We start from the raw sequence: 17,123 nt of genomic DNA on the forward strand, positions 1-17,123 counted from the left end.
ATTTGCTATGAGCCAAACTCCAGTACAGCCATAATAGTCCAGTGATCACAGCAATGCTGGTGTGGGCTGCAACCTCTCTCTTCCCCCTCTCCAGAGCAGCAGCAAGACCAGGACACAAACAACAAGGGACAGAGTCTCAGTGCTATCGTTTTCCAGCCTCTTAGGCCAGATCCTTTAGCACATATAAGGTCAGCAGCAAATCCAAATCTTTTTACCTGAGGCTCTAAATTCTTAACCTTTGTTCCCTAAAGAGGCTGCAAACCAAACATAGTAACAAAACCTCTGTTTTTGTTCTTTCACTGGTGCAAACAAAACAATCCAGGAGCTCTTTGTACTTGAATATCTATGTATTACATTGTACTTGGTTGTTTTTTAGAAGGTATCCAACAAAGTTTACATGCAAGGTTTGAGTGGATTATATGTATTTAACGTGTAAATGTGGGAGAGTTGAAGATCTATTTAATTTTCTAGCTGTGGATGACGTTCAGTACTGTAGAATGGGCAGTTGTCTGCCCATTGTGTGTGTGTTGGTTTGGGTCTTCTAGCTGTTATTGTTTTGTTTTGGGTTTGCTTTCATTTTGGGAAGATTTGTGTCTAGTAACCCCAAAAGGATCTATTTATTCAGAACAAAATTGCACTAGGGAACACCAGAAGCACATAGTATGCTGGGAGGCAGCCATGCTCATGAGCTCCTATGAACACATTGACTTTGAAGGTGGTCGCCATCACCTTTAGAATTGGGTTTCAATAGTGATATCTGCAATGTACCGAAAGGCAAAAGCCCCTCCCTATTGCTGCAAAAGTTCCCTGGTGGATTTCTGTGAGACTGGACAATTGCAATACACGTTCTTCTGGAATGCTTTTCTTCTCTCTTTCTTTGCCATCATCTGGTTTAATGGATGGAATTTAATGGAATTTTTGTCCGTCGCTGCTGTCCTTTCCAAAGCCCTTCCTCCCTTGAGGACTTTCTGGCCTTGGGTCTAGGAGGATTTCCAGAGTGCTGACTGTCTCTAGTTTAGGTCAGGCACTCATCAACACCTAATCCTAGAGCAAAGTCTCCCCTGCGTTTGTCAGGCAACAAGACCTGGCTAGAGTTTTAATGCCAAAGCTAATCAGACTTTGCTTCAGCCCTGCGTTCTGGGGGTCTTGGAAAGATGCTCCGGTGGCTCCAGTCAGTGACTCTAAAAGGCTCCGTGTACTCGTGCGGCTGGGAACACCCGTGCCATGCTGTGACTCGGGATGGTCTGTGCTGTCTGCTCTCCAGCCCGGGGGAAACCTGGGTGAACCGAGTGGGACGCACTGGCCAGCCCAAGCGCTCGGGTCAGATATGGAGCTGAGTGCTCCACGAGCTGCCGGATAGTGCAGGGTTTGGCTCTGCCTTTGCCATTTTGTCAGCCTGACCTCACTCTGTGGCAGCCGCTTTCTAACAAAGCCAGCTGGGAAGGCGAGCTGGCCACAGCATGGGCTTGCTTGGCAAGGAAATATCATCCTGGTGAGTGGGCTGAGGACTGCATCCAGATGCCTGCAGGCCACTTCTGTCCCTGCATCTCTCTGGGCAGAGAACCAGGTGTCCCGGCTGCCTCTGCAGAGTTATTCTGCAGAGGACACCAGCGAGGAACTGGATGTGGCCCTTCGTTTAAGGTTCAGTCATCTCTCAGGGCTGGGAGCAGCAGGGCAGGCACAGGGCTTGCCCTCCCGAGCACACTGCTCTGTGCGAGACGGCAGACCACAGCAGTGGGTGCTGGAAGGCACGAACGCTGTGAAAGGTGGCGGGTGTTTGTGCCGCAGCCAGAGGTGCTCGGGAAACTGAATCACCGGGCAAGAGGCAGATGTGTCGGCTGCAGAAGCCTGGTGTGTCTGTCGCCTGGTGAGCAGCTCCCATGCTGTGATGTGCGATCGCGTTGACGGGTGACAGCTACACACGTGTGCATGGGGCCACCGCTACCAAGGTGCCAGAGGCTGGTTTCAAAATGCTGCAGAGACATGACACAGCTTCTAAAGCAATTTTAGGCCTGCTCCCAGAGTAGCAGCTTTCCTGCCCGGCTACATCTGGGCTAAATTTGTCACTCTTTCACATGCTGCCCTTTCAACATGCCGGCTGCTCATTTCTCACGCTTCCAGCACGCCTTTGTGCGCAGCTGCCGTGGTCTGTTTGGTTCTTATTTCGGGTCCTGAACTCCATCTCTGTGTTCATGCGTCTATGCCTGAGTTATTGCCTTGATCCTGCGTTACTTCTGGGGCAGAGTGTAGCTACTGCTACCCCGCACAGGACATAGCGTTTCGGGATGAAATGTGAGCGTGCCCTTAGCAAACGGGGACTTGCAGCGAGAGCGAGCGGGGCTGCGGGCGTACACAGGACCTGAGTATCCCATCCCTGAATGCTGCTGTCTGGTTGACCGCTACGGTCCTGCTGCGTCTTTGCTGCTGCCCTGTAGCAATTAAGGGCTGTAATAACAAGCTGCCGCTGATGGTTGCACAGCCCCTGCCATATGAGCAGCGAAAGGAGCCTTACACTCTTGCCCAGCTGGGTTTAGCTCCCATAGAAGAAGCACTTCTTCCTGCTCTCCCTCCATCTGTCCCTACTTGGAAGGTTGTGCAGCGTTGTTAGGCTAGTATAGTTAATGCAGAGCAATTTATGTGGGTGTACAAGCCCTACAGTATTTCCAAACCAGCCCCCATAAGCATCAGCTTGGTCAAGACCCAGACCCAAGCTCCTCAGCACAGCCTGGTTTCCCCGTTGTGCTGGCTGTTGGTTTTCCCCTGATGGTTTCCTACCCAGATGCTGACCCGGATGGCTCCATCTCAGGTGGGAAGAGGGCTGTGGTTGCAAGCCTGCCTTGTGACCATGAAAACCCCCACTCTCTTGCTTTCACTCCAACACATTTCTCAGTAGATTCAGGATTTAAAAACAGAAGGTTTACTTAAAGTGGCACTAGGTGTCTCAGTGCAGGTTGCATTAAAATGGAAACTGTAGTACCTGTAAACACACAACATACATACCTCTGATTTCCTGAAAAACCTTATTCGTCCTTCACAGCCTGGCTGCAGCAGAAATACGGTCTGAACCGAGTCGCCCGCAAACTGCAGGCCCAGCGCTCTGGAGCTTCCAGCAAGCCTGCACACATCCCGCTGCTCAGCGTGGTCACAGGATAGCTGCATCTTTCCTCACAGAGGCAGAGGAAAGGCATGAGATGACACTAGCTGCCAACAATTCACTCTCTGACAAACGATCTCTCCACCCCCCCACTCCCTCCAAGTGCTGAAAGTCCTGAACCGGGTCCCCCCTTTCTAAAACCATAGCTGGAAAACGGGCGCAGGTATCGAAACACCACGGGCTGCTGTATTTCTCTCTGCCTTCTGATTTTCAAGCCACAATTTCAAACTGCTTTTGCTCAAAGAATAAACAGCAGAGAGAGGTGTTTTTAGAAAAGAAAGCGGAGCCTGTGACCCGCTGCTTTGGCGCCAGGAGTTTGGAGAAAAAGCGCCGGTGACTGAAGCCACGGGGCCCACCAGGCCCGCTCCTGCGTCTTCGCTGCGCGCGGCCCGCCAGTCTTTTGACTGTATTTACAAAGACGCTTGAGGTTTGGGAATTCCTCGGGGAGCGCTTTGCATGAGCGTGTCTCTTCCCGTCGGCTGCCTGCGAGCCTGAAACCGCAGCTGAGGTCGGGGAAGGACCCACTGGGCAAACCTGCTCCCTGCTCCCGCTTGGAAAACCCAGCCGCCGCCCTTGCAGAGCCCTCGGCCCCCCGAGGAACTGAAGATGTGCAGGATTTGCTCCAGTCTGCGACGAGCAACTCCCTCACTGCCCTGTGGGTGGGGGAATCCACCAAAATATGTCACGCGCGCGCAGCCGGCGGGCTGAGGCGACGGCCGCGCGCGTCAGCCTGGATGAGGCGTCCCTGCTCCCTCTGCTCCCCGGCCGGCGTGCCCGCGTCTGGCGCAGCGCCACGAGCCCGCAGAAGGCTCTCTGAGGTGCGGGGAGAAGACAGTCATGGCTCAGAAACGGCCTAGCAGGGACGTCCACAGGAAGCTTTGGGCTGGTTTTGTTACAGGGAGGTGAGGCAAACATAAGAGCAAAGGAGCCGCTCCAGCAGAACTGGCTGCTGCAGGAGAGGGGGGAGAGAGACGGCCCTCGTCCCGGCTGGGAGCGGCGCGGCCGGGTGGCACATGGCGTATCGAGGCCCGATGAAATATGGAGGCAGCTCCTGAGGGTGCACCTGCCTGACTTTTTCATCTGCCTGGCAAGGCGAGGTGTCAGATGTGGGAGCTACGTGCAAGGCAAGGAAGTGGGGTGGGATGGCACGGCTCCCACCTCCGGCACTGACGCTCTCTTTGGTGAAGCAAAAACAGTCTCGCGGCAGCAAGGATGCACCGAAAAGGTCGTTTCTGTTGTGGTGGCTGCTGCCACTGCAAAAGATGGCGAGTTCCAGGCTCCTCCCTCTGGGGTGAGATACAGGCAAGATGACCTCGCCATGGAGGGCGAGGAGAGAGCTTAAAAGGTCGGAGAATAAACCAAGCATTAGAATTGCAGGCAAGTCCAGGCTGGCTTCCTTGAAGGACACTGGAGACACTGCTGCTTGACTGAGCACAGTAGACACTCCCAGAGCTGACCTCCTGATACCAAGATCTTTCAATATTTCCTTTCTCTTCTGCAGTGGGCTGAAGACATCTACCTTCTGAAATATTTATCTATCTCACCCACCTGTTCCAGCAGGGAACAAAAGGAGTGCGAAATGTGTCTGTAACCTGATGGACCATCTGGCACCTTCTGTAGCTTTTAGCAGGGGGAGATGCCAAATCAGATCTGTGTCTGCAAGCCCAAGCTCTAAAGGATCAGACACCGACTACCCCAGGCAGGCGAAGGGCACTTGCTGGTGGAGGTGATGGGCACCTCATGTTACCTACAGCATAACGTGAGCGCTGAACTCTCCTGGGAAGAAGCTTAGCACGAGTTTTTGAACACTAGGATAGAGGCACGAGAGAGTGAGAGGTATCCCGCATCCCTCAGGGGGGGAAAACAGGCGCTCGGTGCCACCGTGCCTTTCCCAGCTCAAGCAGGCCGGGGGTGGCCAGGAGGCTACTCTTCCCACCCTGAGCACAGCGCTTTGGCTGTGCATGGCTCACCCACGGACTGGGGCACCGGGCGTGCAGAGCGTTACCTACCGTTCCTGCTTCTTGCAACACCTAGGTCTGATTCCTTTCTGACTCGTGGCTGATAGTACCACTTGCACCCAAAACAGCTTTCCTGCAGCCTCCCGTCAGTGCCACGCCTGCCCTGCGCAGTTCAGGAAAACTGACGGTAGCCTCTGACTGCAGCCTGACTGTCCGCAAGCAGCAGAAGAGTTTGACTTCCTGCAAAAACCATGCACAGAGCCTTCAAGCAATGGTGGTGGAAGACGCACAAGTCTCTTCACTGCAGCGATTTAGCAGCTATACATTCACCATGAAGTTCTCCAGCCCAGCCTCGACTGACTGAGCTTGCTCATTCTTCACAAGGTGCCCAGGCAGTGAGCTTGAACTGGCAGCACCCCATTGCAGCAAAGGCTTTTGGCTTGTGGGGAGTGGCTGAGAACAAAACCGCTTAGCCAGGGAAGATGAGGTCCCAAAAGGAAGGGCATTGCTTAGAAAAGATCCAGCTGGCACGGTACAAGCTGATTCCCCACATCCCAGCACAGAGCCCTGCCCCATTCAAACCTCCCTGGAAGGGCTAATGTCATCAAAATTGTCTTCAGTGTTATGGTTTCTGGCCAGAAACCCTCCCAGTTCTAGTGAGATTTTCACACCAGCTTTGCAATCACTGAGGCACTGAGACAAACCAGAACAGCTTTCCCAAACCTTTTGCCCGGTATTAAATTCAGTGACTTTTAGTACAATCATTTATTAGCTGCCACCACTGCACCTGGGAGTAGTGTATATGGCTGGGAAGTTCCTGCAACTGTGAAGTGAAGGGAAAACATTATTTCCTCCAGATTTGTGTGACAAGGCTAGAAAACACAAAATCTGAAAAATTCAAACCAAGCAAGAAGTCAGCAGTGACCGCTCAGGATTTAGCTATGCCCTTTACCCTGGGGACTTCAGTCTGCATGAGGAACTAGCCAGAGTCCCCTCAGACAGGAGCTGGCAGTCCCAGAGACCCCTTCCTTTCAGCAAACCCATCCGCTGCCCTCCCCTTACCTTTCTCTGCTTTGCCCAGCTCCGTGTGACAGTCTCCCAGGAAAGCCCTGCGTAACGGAATTGCCCGATTCCTCCAGCTGTTCCCCCATTACCCACCCGCCACACCAAGGCTGCTGTATTTCCACCTGCCACTGAGAACGCAGAGAGCGCTTAACGGCTTACGGCTGGATAAACAGTAAAACTGAGCATATGCGAACGCTTCGGCCTCCCCGGCGCCTGCCGTGCTCCCGCTCGCTGGAGGGAGCGAGGTCTGCTGGGCAAACCTTTTGGGGCCTGAGGCTGCAGTGCCAGGCGCTCCTGGATGCAGCTCAGACTGCAGAGCCTGGCTGCGTCCCCGGGGACTGGGCAGATGAGGATTGATGCACCAGACCTGGGAGCTGCGGCTGTGCATTGCCTTGTGCTCACTGACCTGTTCAGGGGGCCCTGGGAGAAGCTGGCTGGAGGGCTGGCTCTCTGCTCCACTCCTGAGTATTTTTGAGACAGGAGAGAGGGCAGAGCTCTCTGGATCAGGCTGTTAGCGACATGCAACAGCCAAGATGCGTCTCAGAGGGGTAGGCATGGGGAGCGAGCCAAAGAAGAGCAGAAGCAGCCCATCTCCCTGCATACTGTCCTCCAGGGCTCCTCAGCCAGCACATCAACACCTACGTTTACGTATCCACAGACACATAATGGATTGATTTCTCATTCTTTACAACTCAGTACTCATTCAACAGTTCCACACACAAACAATGTAGACACAGGAATGTACACAAAAGTATTAAATGAGATAGATCTTTATTAGAAGCTTCCAGCATATTTTATCTGTTTTCCTCCTCCACAAAACTCCGCTTACCGGATATACAGCTACTATAGTCCATATAGAGCCTGTACATCTCTGTCTTGCTATTTACTGCTACGTATCTGTGCTCTTTTATCAGCAGTAATACATGGTCTTCAGTACAACCCTACACGCATTAAAATTGCATGGCACTCTGCATTACAAGCAAAGAGCTAAACCTCTGGTTCCATAAGACAAACATTACCAGTGTTCCTTTAAAGCTCATAGGCAGATCCGCACAGGTATTCTGGGCAGATTTCCCCCAGTACCTTTGTGAATCTGGTCCCTAAGTGCTTAACAAACCTCACATTCGTGCTGTTATCAGACTTGGGAGTGAAGAAAAACCCTCATGAATAATGCCCTTGAGTGATCAGGAAGGCACTAGAGACAGGGGAGAAACTGAACCACTTCCTTTTCATTTCTCACCCCACCTTCCATTCTGAGTCCCCTCCAGTCCTCTCCAGCCCCACAAGGTTACACCCTCAGCCATGGCACCTCCTCCCTCAACATCTGCTCCCAGCCAGCTTTGTACCTCTAGGATGATAGGCAGCGGAGGGACCAAGTCATATACCTAGACCCTTCATCTGGTGATCATCAGAGCCAAACACATACACGTGCCTTTTCCTTCTCTCCAACATGCTCCTGTCCTTGTCAGGGCTCTTTCCTGAGGCTTCCCTGAGCTCAGCTCCTTTCCCTGCTGCCCCTGCAGCCCACGTCCGTCCTGCGCAGCCTCCTGCCCGCCGCCCCTTCCCCTGGCTCTGGCTGCGTGATGCCTGCCCATCCTCTGCTTACTGGAGTGAGATGTGTCCTTGCAGCGGGTGCTCCTCACCCACTGGGACAGACACCGCATCTGTGGCTCTGGCTCAGCAGGACTGAGGCGGCCACATGCAACAGAAACTCTATCTCAGCCTCCTGAACCGTTAGACCGAGCCATGACTTCTTGGAGTGAAATCCAGGAGGATGAGTCCTCCTGCAGTGAGCCAAACCGGTCACGGGAGACCTGGGCCTTGCCAAGAGCACAGACCCTCCATCCCCCTGTAGCTGCTGCCCAGCTAGCTGCGTGCAGCCAGCACATGCTTAGCAAAGCACCATGTTTGGACAGGGGCAGCTCTTCCCCAAAGCCCTTTCCTCTCTTCCTTCACAGATAACCCAGCTCTTTCATAGGAACGAAGCACTTTCCCGGTTTCTTGTGCCCTCTCCTCCCTCCACCACCTCAGTTCCTTCCTTTGCCACCAGGTGACTTCAGCAGGGAGGACAGACAAGCGGCGCCCTGGAGCAGACATTGCGCCTGCTCCTAGGAGATAGCACAGGTATTGAAGAAGTGTACAAAGAAAGAACAGAGCCAGCCCATGCCGGGCTCCTCTTCTGTCCAGTACAGGTACAAACCGCCTACCGTAGTGTAAATGACTGTCACCGGAAGGATCCTGCTTCCTGTGACATCCTGTCCCATGTAGGGATGGGTCCGGAGAAGTCTTGGTGCTGGGATCCAGGCTTCTCACACTGCCCAAGAACGAAGTCCCTGGTCTCTGCCTCCGCCATCCTCGCCCGTCCTCGGGAAGCACCTCCGGTGTGCACTGAGACTAGGTCCGGGGGTGTCCTTCTCTGACCTGCCTTCTGAAGTAGCGGATGGCAGAAAGCGTGCCAAAACTTGCCAGGAACACTGGAAAAAAGCCCAACACATTTCCAGAGTGAGTCTGGGTGCTTCTTCCAAACCTGAAGATCTTTCTCCAAACTCGAAGATCACAAGCTATGTGGGTCACTCCCCTCCCTTTCTCAGTCCTCTCCTGCCTTTGTTTTTCATCCCCACCACACTGTGCTTGATCCCATTCAGTCCTGAGCTGCCCACAGCCTGGCCAACCACAACTACTCCTATAGTTTGGGCACACAGATCACACCATCATTTCACAAGAAACGGCTGTTTTTAAGGGCAACACAACATAGACTTCATGTGTGTGGTAGAGATGGGTGGTTCATGTGGAGGTCTAATGGCTCGAATCCTGGATGAGAAGGCCACAGTAGGAAATCTCATCACAGCTTCAGGACAGTTCCTTCATTTTCTACTTCTGTTTGGACCAGGAAGATGCCAAGAAAAATACCATTTTGTGGGTTATCTGTGGATACTCTGATCCCAGACAAAAGCAGAAAATACCCAAACCCCAGAATCAGAAAATGCAGAGATACAAAAAATAACTAATGGAGATTATACACAGAATCAAGCTCTTTTCTGTACTTTCAGCTAATGGTTTTAGCTTGGCTTATAAAAGAGGTCAAAGACTCCTTACCTGTGCCCAAGCAAAACTGGGAGCCCAAGCCATGAATTTGGACTTCCCAGTTTAAAATCAGAATTGATTTTTATTTACGTGTTAGAGCCTGGGACACAGACAGGGAAATTCAACTGCTTAGAACCTCAAATGCCAAAAGGGAACTGCGAGTCCCAGATGGCAAACCGCCTCTTGCCCGCCCTCCTCGCCGGGGTGCTTACCGCACGCCGGGTTATGCAATCCTGAGGGCACAAGGCCCATATCCTGCTTCTCGCACCCTCTCTGAGGCCACCTCTACCACCTCATACTAAGAAGGCAACGAGGAGCAGGCCAAAAGCTCCTTGTGATGATCGCACTGAGCAACTTTAGCTAATGAGCTATTCTCAGCCCAGGGTGTCAGCTTCCTGTGTGACCTTAGTGGGGAACATTCCTCCCCCGGACAAGCAGCCCGAAGCCCTGGCCCCGGTGTCTCGCCCCATGGCGGGGGTCTCCGGTGCCCAAGGGTTGGAACCCGCGCTCAGCCGCTGCGGCCGGGGCAGGGCTGCTGCTCTTGCCGGCCCCTGCCCTGCTCATGCGGCGACCCGCAGCCCTTGGCCACAGCTCAGCTAATTCACGCTGCCCCAGCTCCCTCGCTCCCCGCCGTTGGAGAGGAGAGGAACTGACAGAGCTCCGTTTACTTGCAGGACTCAGTGCACCCAGATAATACTTCAGCTAAGCTGTATTTAGAAAAAAGATTATACCTTCACCGCACGTTAGAAAAATACGTGCATTTGTTCCAGCTGAGATGAAGGAGTATAAACCTGCATGCTCGAGGTCCTGATTCAGCTTCTAGCCAGCACGGATCCTAAAGCAGCCTCTCTTCCCCTGACACACTGGTACTGGTCCCTGTCAGAGGCTGGATGGAGCAGGGCCAAAGCTAGGAATACAAACTTGTCCTAGGGCTCAGTTTGAGTCAGCAGCCACTTTGTGTGGGGAAAGGACAACATAAGCGAGCAGGAATCAGGACTGCCATTTCTATAGGTGAGAGAAGGTATTAGAAAGTAACAGGACACTTTGGAAAAGCAGGAAAATGACTATTTTCCCACAGGCAGCATTAGGAGTGTTATCAACCCTGTCTTTTTCCCCGCCATATCTTCCACGAGGTCCTTCCCACCCCTCTCCCGCCAGGCTGGGCACTGTACATACTGGTCTTCCAGGCGTCTGGAGCCTGCAGGTCGGAGGTCTTCACTGCCCAGGATGCAAAGGCACAGAAGACGAGGCACATGTCTTTGTGGGTCAGCGCCAGCGGAGCCTCAGGCCTCCCTGCGAGAAAAACAGCACGAGGCTTGGGGTTTTATAACACCTCCTCTGCCACAGCAGGCTCCAGTCCCTCTGGGGCAGTGAGTCCACTGCAATCCCAGAGAAATACATCTTTGTCACACGTTTTCCCTCTCGGAAGACCTTTTTTCACCATTGGTCAAGTCAAACATGTCTATTTAGGACTCAGTATGTTTCCTAAGGAAAGGGGCACATTTTTCACCCCTCTCAGTTTTTACACTTTGTTAAGAGCCCGAGGCAAGTATTTGTTAACGCTACCCATGGGCCTGAGAGGCACAGCCAGCGGACAGGTCTCCTCCAGGACCTCTGACCGCCTCACCACCTCCCTGCATATCTTCCCAGCACACCCCTGTGCGGTGGCTGGAAGCAGGTCTGGGGAGCAGATTTAGGAGAGCGCGATTCCTGGGCTGGCTGCCGATGCACTGGGGCTGCAGGCAGGTCCTTCTGGGCACGGTCCCCCTCCTGCGAGACAATGGCGCGAGATGCACACAGCTCTGGGACAACACATACGCCCCCGAGAAGCACCAGCGCTCAGCATCTCCCCACGGATCCCACCTCACTCCTGCCGCCTGCTAGGTCTGGGGAGGGAGACGGCCCTGCGTGCTCTGCATTTCCTCCTCTGCTGTAGTTCCAGTCTGGCACAACTTGAAGATGCGTTGCAAGAGTAGGTTATTTTTGCTCCTATTTTTATTTGATCAGGCTTTTAATTAAAGCTGGCTTATTAATTAGCTACGACCATGGCAAAGGGGTTTTTCTCTGTGCAAACAGACTGGAAGCTCTATTTTGAGGCACACTCTGGGATGACTCATTCATTGTTTGGTTTTAATATTAACTATGAGGCACTGTGGCTGTAAGCATCATATAAGCTTTAAGATAAATTTTTTGGCTGTCCTAGTGGATCAGATTTGTTCTCCCTTTATTCCTGTTTCTCTTACCTGCCTCCAGTAACAGTCAATGTTCAGGTAACCTCTGAGGTCTCTGAAGGGTGTTTTTCAAATTAGCATAGGTTTTAAAGTCCCCCTCACCAATTTCAGCTGGAAGCCTTGGACATGTTCCACTCTGCGCACACCCTTTCCTCCACCAATATTAGATCGATCAGCAGCCCAGCCTTAACAGGACACCAGCTCAGCAGCCATTGCCTTATCTCAGGGACGTGAGTTCTTTGGTACAGAAGGATTTTGCTGCTCTGCCTTCCATTCCCTCATCCGAAATACAGGTACGTGGTTCTGCAGGCAGTTGCGTGGCGCTGGGGTGGGGGATTCCTATCTCTACCAGACCTTGCGGTAACACCAGCCACGTTTAATGCAGCTACCCGCTTCAGTAAGTGTTCCTTGGCCAGAGCGCAAAAGAATAGATTAGATCCACAGTAAGTTATATCCATTCAGTGGGACAACTGGATCAGCTGGGACAGGGACTTGAGGCCAGACTGAGTTTCCGCCTGTCACATCCCCGCTGTCACGACCAGCTCTGCCCCAGGACTGGAGTTTGCGGAGAGCAAAGCGAGCTACGCACGGAACATACCCAGGTTCCCTACCCGCGCCTCTTGCAGCACTGGGACCCAGCCTACAGGCCTGGCCAGCAGCCCTCGCCTGGCACGGGGACAGCGTGAGCCTCGCAAGAGAGCGCCGAGGCGAACAGCGTGTCTTGGCGGTGGCTTCAGCCACGCTACCCCTGCTAAAGCCCAGGGCTGCTCCGCGGCAAGGCTAACGTGCCGGGAGTGTGGTTTCAGACCAGCCACGCCTCGCGGAGCCCACCAACACGCTCCTTAATGGCGCTGCGGCTGGAGCGGAGCTGGCTGCAGCAGGGCCAGAGCTGGCTGCCAGGCCTCCCCGGGGCGGCGGGAGCAGGGGCACCGAACAAGGCGGAGGCACGTCTTCACGCGCAGCGGCGAGAGGGGCTTCGGGTGGTGGGCAGGGGGGAGCAGTGCTTTACCTGTCAGTGCAAGGGCCATGTCCAAACCTTCTGGCCGTGCCTGGCCTCTTCCCAGCGGAGCCAGGGGGACAAGGGGCAGCTTCTCTGCAGATCCTCTCCGCGCGAGGGGCTGGGGGGCTGGGGCTTGGCCTCTGATGAGGCGCATTGGCCTTTGCAGGAGGAACTTCAAGGCCCCCACAGCTTTCTTCACCTCGGAGGCTGGAGTGATTGAGAAAATCCCTCTCCAGCCCGCCCTGTTCTCAGGCCTGTCTGGAAAGAAGTGTTCATACACCTCAGGGACCGAGATAACCAGGGAGTCTTTGTCTGGAGCCGAGCTGGGATCCTCCTTTTGCAGCTGAGCGTGGTCCAAGCTGCTGAACTTCTTTCGCTTCCTGTCTTTACCCTTGACTTTTTTCCTGTTTCCTTCTGGTTCATTGAAAAAATATTCATACAGTTCAGGCAAGGATATTTCCCTTTCCAAGGGTGTTTTCTCCCCTTCCAGTGAGTTACCCATTCCTTCTTCTTCTCCCTGGGAGTCACAGAACAAATACTCATACATCTCAGGCCAAGTCACGTCCAGGGTGTCTGCTGTTGCAGAAGCCCCAGTTTCAAAGCGAGGAGGGCCCAGCTCCCCAGGGCTCTCAGCAGCAGGCTCCCCATGAGCTCCCTCAGCAGCTTCCCCTCCCAAAGCTGCCACGCTCTTGGGATGGAGAGGCTTCCCCGGCACCTGCTGGCATGCCTCTCCTGGAGGAGCTGCGGTTCCGCTGGCAGGGATCACCGGCACATTGTCACGTACGCCCAAGCCACCAGCCTGCCCTGGCTTTGCATGCTTGGTGGCCTTTGCCTTCCCCAAAGGCTGTGCCCCCGGCTCCTTCGCCTTCTGCTTTGGCGGAGCGCTCTCGGATGGATCTCCCTCGTCTGTGCCAGGGCTGGGCACCAGCCGTTTGCTCTCCGCTGCCTCCTCGCTGGCCAGCTTCACAGGAGCTGGCTTGCTTGCCTTCTCCTTCCCTTTGCTCTTTCGTGAGGACAGTGGTGAACTTAAAGGTGCCTTCACGGGTACCACAGTCCCCTGTGCCGCAGCCCCTGCAGGCTCCCTGTCCCCCTGGGCTGCCTCGGCGGCACCGGCTCCACGTTGCTTGCGGCTCTTTCTCAGCTGTCCTGGCACCTTGGGCCTCACAACGTCCGGGGAGCCAGCTGGGGAGCTCGGCTCGGCACCCACTCTCTCCCCACTCGCCTCCTCTTGCGCCGGGCAGCTGGGTTCTCTGGGCACAGTCTCCAGGGCTGGGCTCGAGGGGTGGTCACGCGGGGGTCCCCGTAGCCTGAGTTCTGAGCGGGAAGCGCTGCTAGGACTTCTCCTTGCCGAACCCTCTGGGGAGGCAGCCAGCGGCGGCGAACTGCCCTGCATCGGAGCCCCCAGCTGTGCTGTCACCCGGCTGCCATGGGGCTGTTCCCCTCCTGTGTCTCCTCCCTGTTCAGGGGTGCTTGTTCCAGCCGGGTGGCTGGGAGGCTCCATGGCCTGACTGCTGCTGGCTGCTCCTTTCTCCGATGCTGATGCCGGCTGCAGTGTTGCTGTTTCACATGCTGTGTCCTGCCCCGGGCTGCTCGCGGCTGTGCTGCCAGCCGGGCTGGCAAGGGCGGCTGCGGGGGGACAGGAGGACTGCCTCCCCTGTGTGCTGGGCATTGGAGTGGACGAAGGGCAGCCGGGCTTGTCGCTCTCACACAGAAACCTGCCGACCGAGCCCAGGTCCGCTTCGTCCTCGCTGCCCGAGAGAAGCTCCGGCAGGGAGAGGTGCCCGCCGGCAGGCCAGAGCAGGGAGGCGTCTCCAGGCACCCCACGTGGGGCAGAGCTGCCTGTGCCAGGCCCTGGCCTGCTGCCCACCCACGCTGCGATCTGCCCGTTTGTGCTGGCGCGGCAGTCTCTCCCCGGCACGCCGTCCCCTTGTTCAATGTCACTGAGACACTGCTCCTCGGCCGTGGCCAGGGTGGCCGGCGCTAGGTTGCATTCCTCCGACGCCAGGAAGAACTCAGCCCAGTCCCTGTCGTTCAGCTGGATGCTGTACTCGAAGTTATCCATGCCTGCAGCAGCAAAGCAAGGGGACAGGACCAGAGAGATCAGGGCATGAGGAGGGGGCACCAGCATCAGCAGACATAGCTGAGGTGTATGCCCCTAAACCCTTCCCACCAGGCTCCTGCCCTGCTTCCCTGCCATCCGCATTCACTCATCCTCACTTGTTTCCAGCTGAAATCAGCGGGAGGCAAGGGCAGCTCCTAGCAGACTCAGCAGGACAGGTATTGCTGTGCTGGACCATGAGCCATCCAGCAGTGAGAGACCACCACTACCCTCCTCAGGTCCCTTCTGCCTCTGCTCCCTGGGCACAGCAGCACAGAGGGTCTGGGATTCTCTCCACAGCAGCACAGCAGCATCGCACCTCACATACCCCTTTCCTGCCGCCTTTGCCTACAGCCCATTTTAAAAAGTGGGGGATTCACGCTCTCAAGCATTCCTGCTGCCACAGCATCGTGCATGAAGATCGCCTGAAGCACAGTCCAAAGAAAGATGTTTCAGCAAGCCATGGCAGCCCCTTCCATACCCGTGGCTCTGGGGAGGGAGATGCAAGAGACCCCAAAACTAGCAGGGGGGGTCCAGCGATAGGAGAAGCAGAGAGATCACAAAGCTGCATCGTACCTGTACCACAATCTAAGCCGGTGATGGAGCCATTCAAAGCGCCACGCAGAAAAACCCTCCCGGCACAGCATGATGCTGTACCCTTGACGGGGGCAGAGAGCTCGGCTCCAGCACAGATCCATTCAGGGGCTAAAAATAGACACCCCCCCTCCCTCCCCAGAGTGTCACTTGAGATCCGAGTGTGATGGGTTCAGAGAGGGCAGGCCCATATATAGAAGCTGGTGGCGAAGATGCGAGGGTGCCAGCCGGCGCATTTCCGTCCCACAGCCTCTGGGGTCCCTGGGACCACTCCTGATGCCCGCTGCTCGCTTCTGCCTGGGGTTGCTCCACGGGATAGCCAGCAGAGAAGGGGTCCAGGCCCAGGCCACAGAGCTCACAGCCTTTAGCACAAGCCGGAGCGTGACATCTGGATGGCAGTGACTGCTGTTCTTTCAACATACCCACCCTTTGTCTCAGTCTGTAGGTTACCCATTTCTAGGGTGCCTAAAACATGCCTCAGGGGCATCGTTTGCCTATTGATAGCACTCCTAGGGCACTTACTGCCAGCCTACCGCAGGTCTACATCAAAAGATCACGGCCAGCGTCACGGTCTTGTGACAAACCTTGCATGGTGCATGGCAGCCATCCCATGCCGCCCAGCAGCCCCTGGTGCAGGTGGCAGAGGCAGCCTTGGGTCGGAGCCTCGGGGTGAGCCCGGCACAAGGGAGTTACGGGGGAAGCGACCGGCCGAGGGTGGCCTGGCGGGTCAGCAACCAGAGCCAGAAATAGCCCTCAGCTCCTGCGAGTCCCAGAGGCTGCCTCCCACTGCATGCCCTCCTCTGTCCTGGCCGCCAGAAATAGATGCCCTGAAGTAGCTGCCTGCAGCACAGCGTCCGTGAGACCAAGCCCAGCTCCAGCCCCTGCTGCCCTGAGGGTGGCCAGCGCTGCCCCGAGGCTCCGACCACCCCTTGAGCCCCCAGGCTGCTGTAGACCCCAAACTGGAGATGGCCAGCCGTGTAGGTGCTGCGGGAGCCGAGAGGGACCCACATGCTCTGCGGCCACCTCGGGGGTCCTTGGCAGGGCTCGGGTGCCACACCGCATGCTCCAGGGAGCTGGGGGCCAGCACCCAGCTCCTGCCTCGCAGGCCGGGGGGCAGCCGGGCCCCTTGCCCTGCCCTGCCAGCACCGTCCATCCTGCGGGAAGGAAGCTCCCCGTCGTGGCTGCCTTCACGCACTGCACTGGCAGCAAGCGAGCCAGAAGCGCGCAGCCCACCGGCAGCTGGAGCTGAAGCGCGCTGCCCCACGCCGCTGGGTAAATATTGACCAGGACACACTTCCTTTCTCCGTGCTCCTGGCTGACGCACGCAGGGAGCTTGTTGAACCGAGAAAATATGGAAGGAAAGAGGTCTGCTCTTTTCCCATCCTATCTCATTTCTGATCTGGCTACGCCCTTCTCCCTCTCCCCCTCACACATGCTTGCAGACACAGAAGGGAAACCAACTGGCTTCCTTTTCTTGGCTGCAGTCAACTTCCTTCCCTTTGAGTCCGGCAGCCAGGGTTAGTCAGAGAAACCTTTAAACTCTGCCTTGCAAACCACAGCAGAGAACATAAAAGAGACACAGGCAGCGAGACGGAACTGGAAGCCAGTGGCGGGCTGGCGGCCTTGCGTTATCAGTGTCACATTTAAAACCAGCGCTGGAGCAGCCACACACCAAACCCAACAGGAACTGCACACACCCCACCACACGTTCCACCCCAGCCTCAGAGACACAAACAAGTCTCAGGGCAGGAGACATCCAAGTATTTATTTAGCTGTCCAGGGTAAAGCCCACACAGCGTCCTTGGGGAAATTACGCATCTGCTAGCACTTCCCTGCCTTCCTCTGGGGGGACCATAAAAGCGCAGCGTGGACTTCAAGGGCAATGCACTCTGCCCCGATCCACGCAGGCTGCAGAAGGGCATTATGTCGTCTGTGAAGG

General features: G+C 55.5%; 1 protein-coding gene across 1 annotated transcript; it reads right to left on the reverse strand.

Moving 5' to 3' along the window:
* Window positions 1–8,571: 8,571 nt before the first annotated feature.
* On the reverse strand, window positions 8,572–14,840 carry PERM1 (PPARGC1 and ESRR induced regulator, muscle 1; the record flags this gene model as incomplete). The annotated part of the gene is made up of 3 exons (XM_082009308.1): window positions 12,502–14,840; window positions 10,438–10,554; window positions 8,572–8,651 (listed from the first exon to the last, which is right to left on the reverse strand). Exons 1-3 carry the CDS (start codon window positions 14,618–14,620, stop codon window positions 8,572–8,574), a joined length of 2,316 nt encoding a protein of 771 aa, XP_081865434.1. The 5' UTR covers window positions 14,621–14,840.
* Window positions 14,841–17,123: the final 2,283 nt, after the last annotated feature.

The sequence above is a fragment of the Phaethon aethereus genome (assembly GCF_964289735.1).
Source record: "Phaethon aethereus genome assembly, chromosome: 21".
Taxonomy (NCBI): domain Eukaryota; kingdom Metazoa; phylum Chordata; class Aves; order Phaethontiformes; family Phaethontidae; genus Phaethon; species Phaethon aethereus.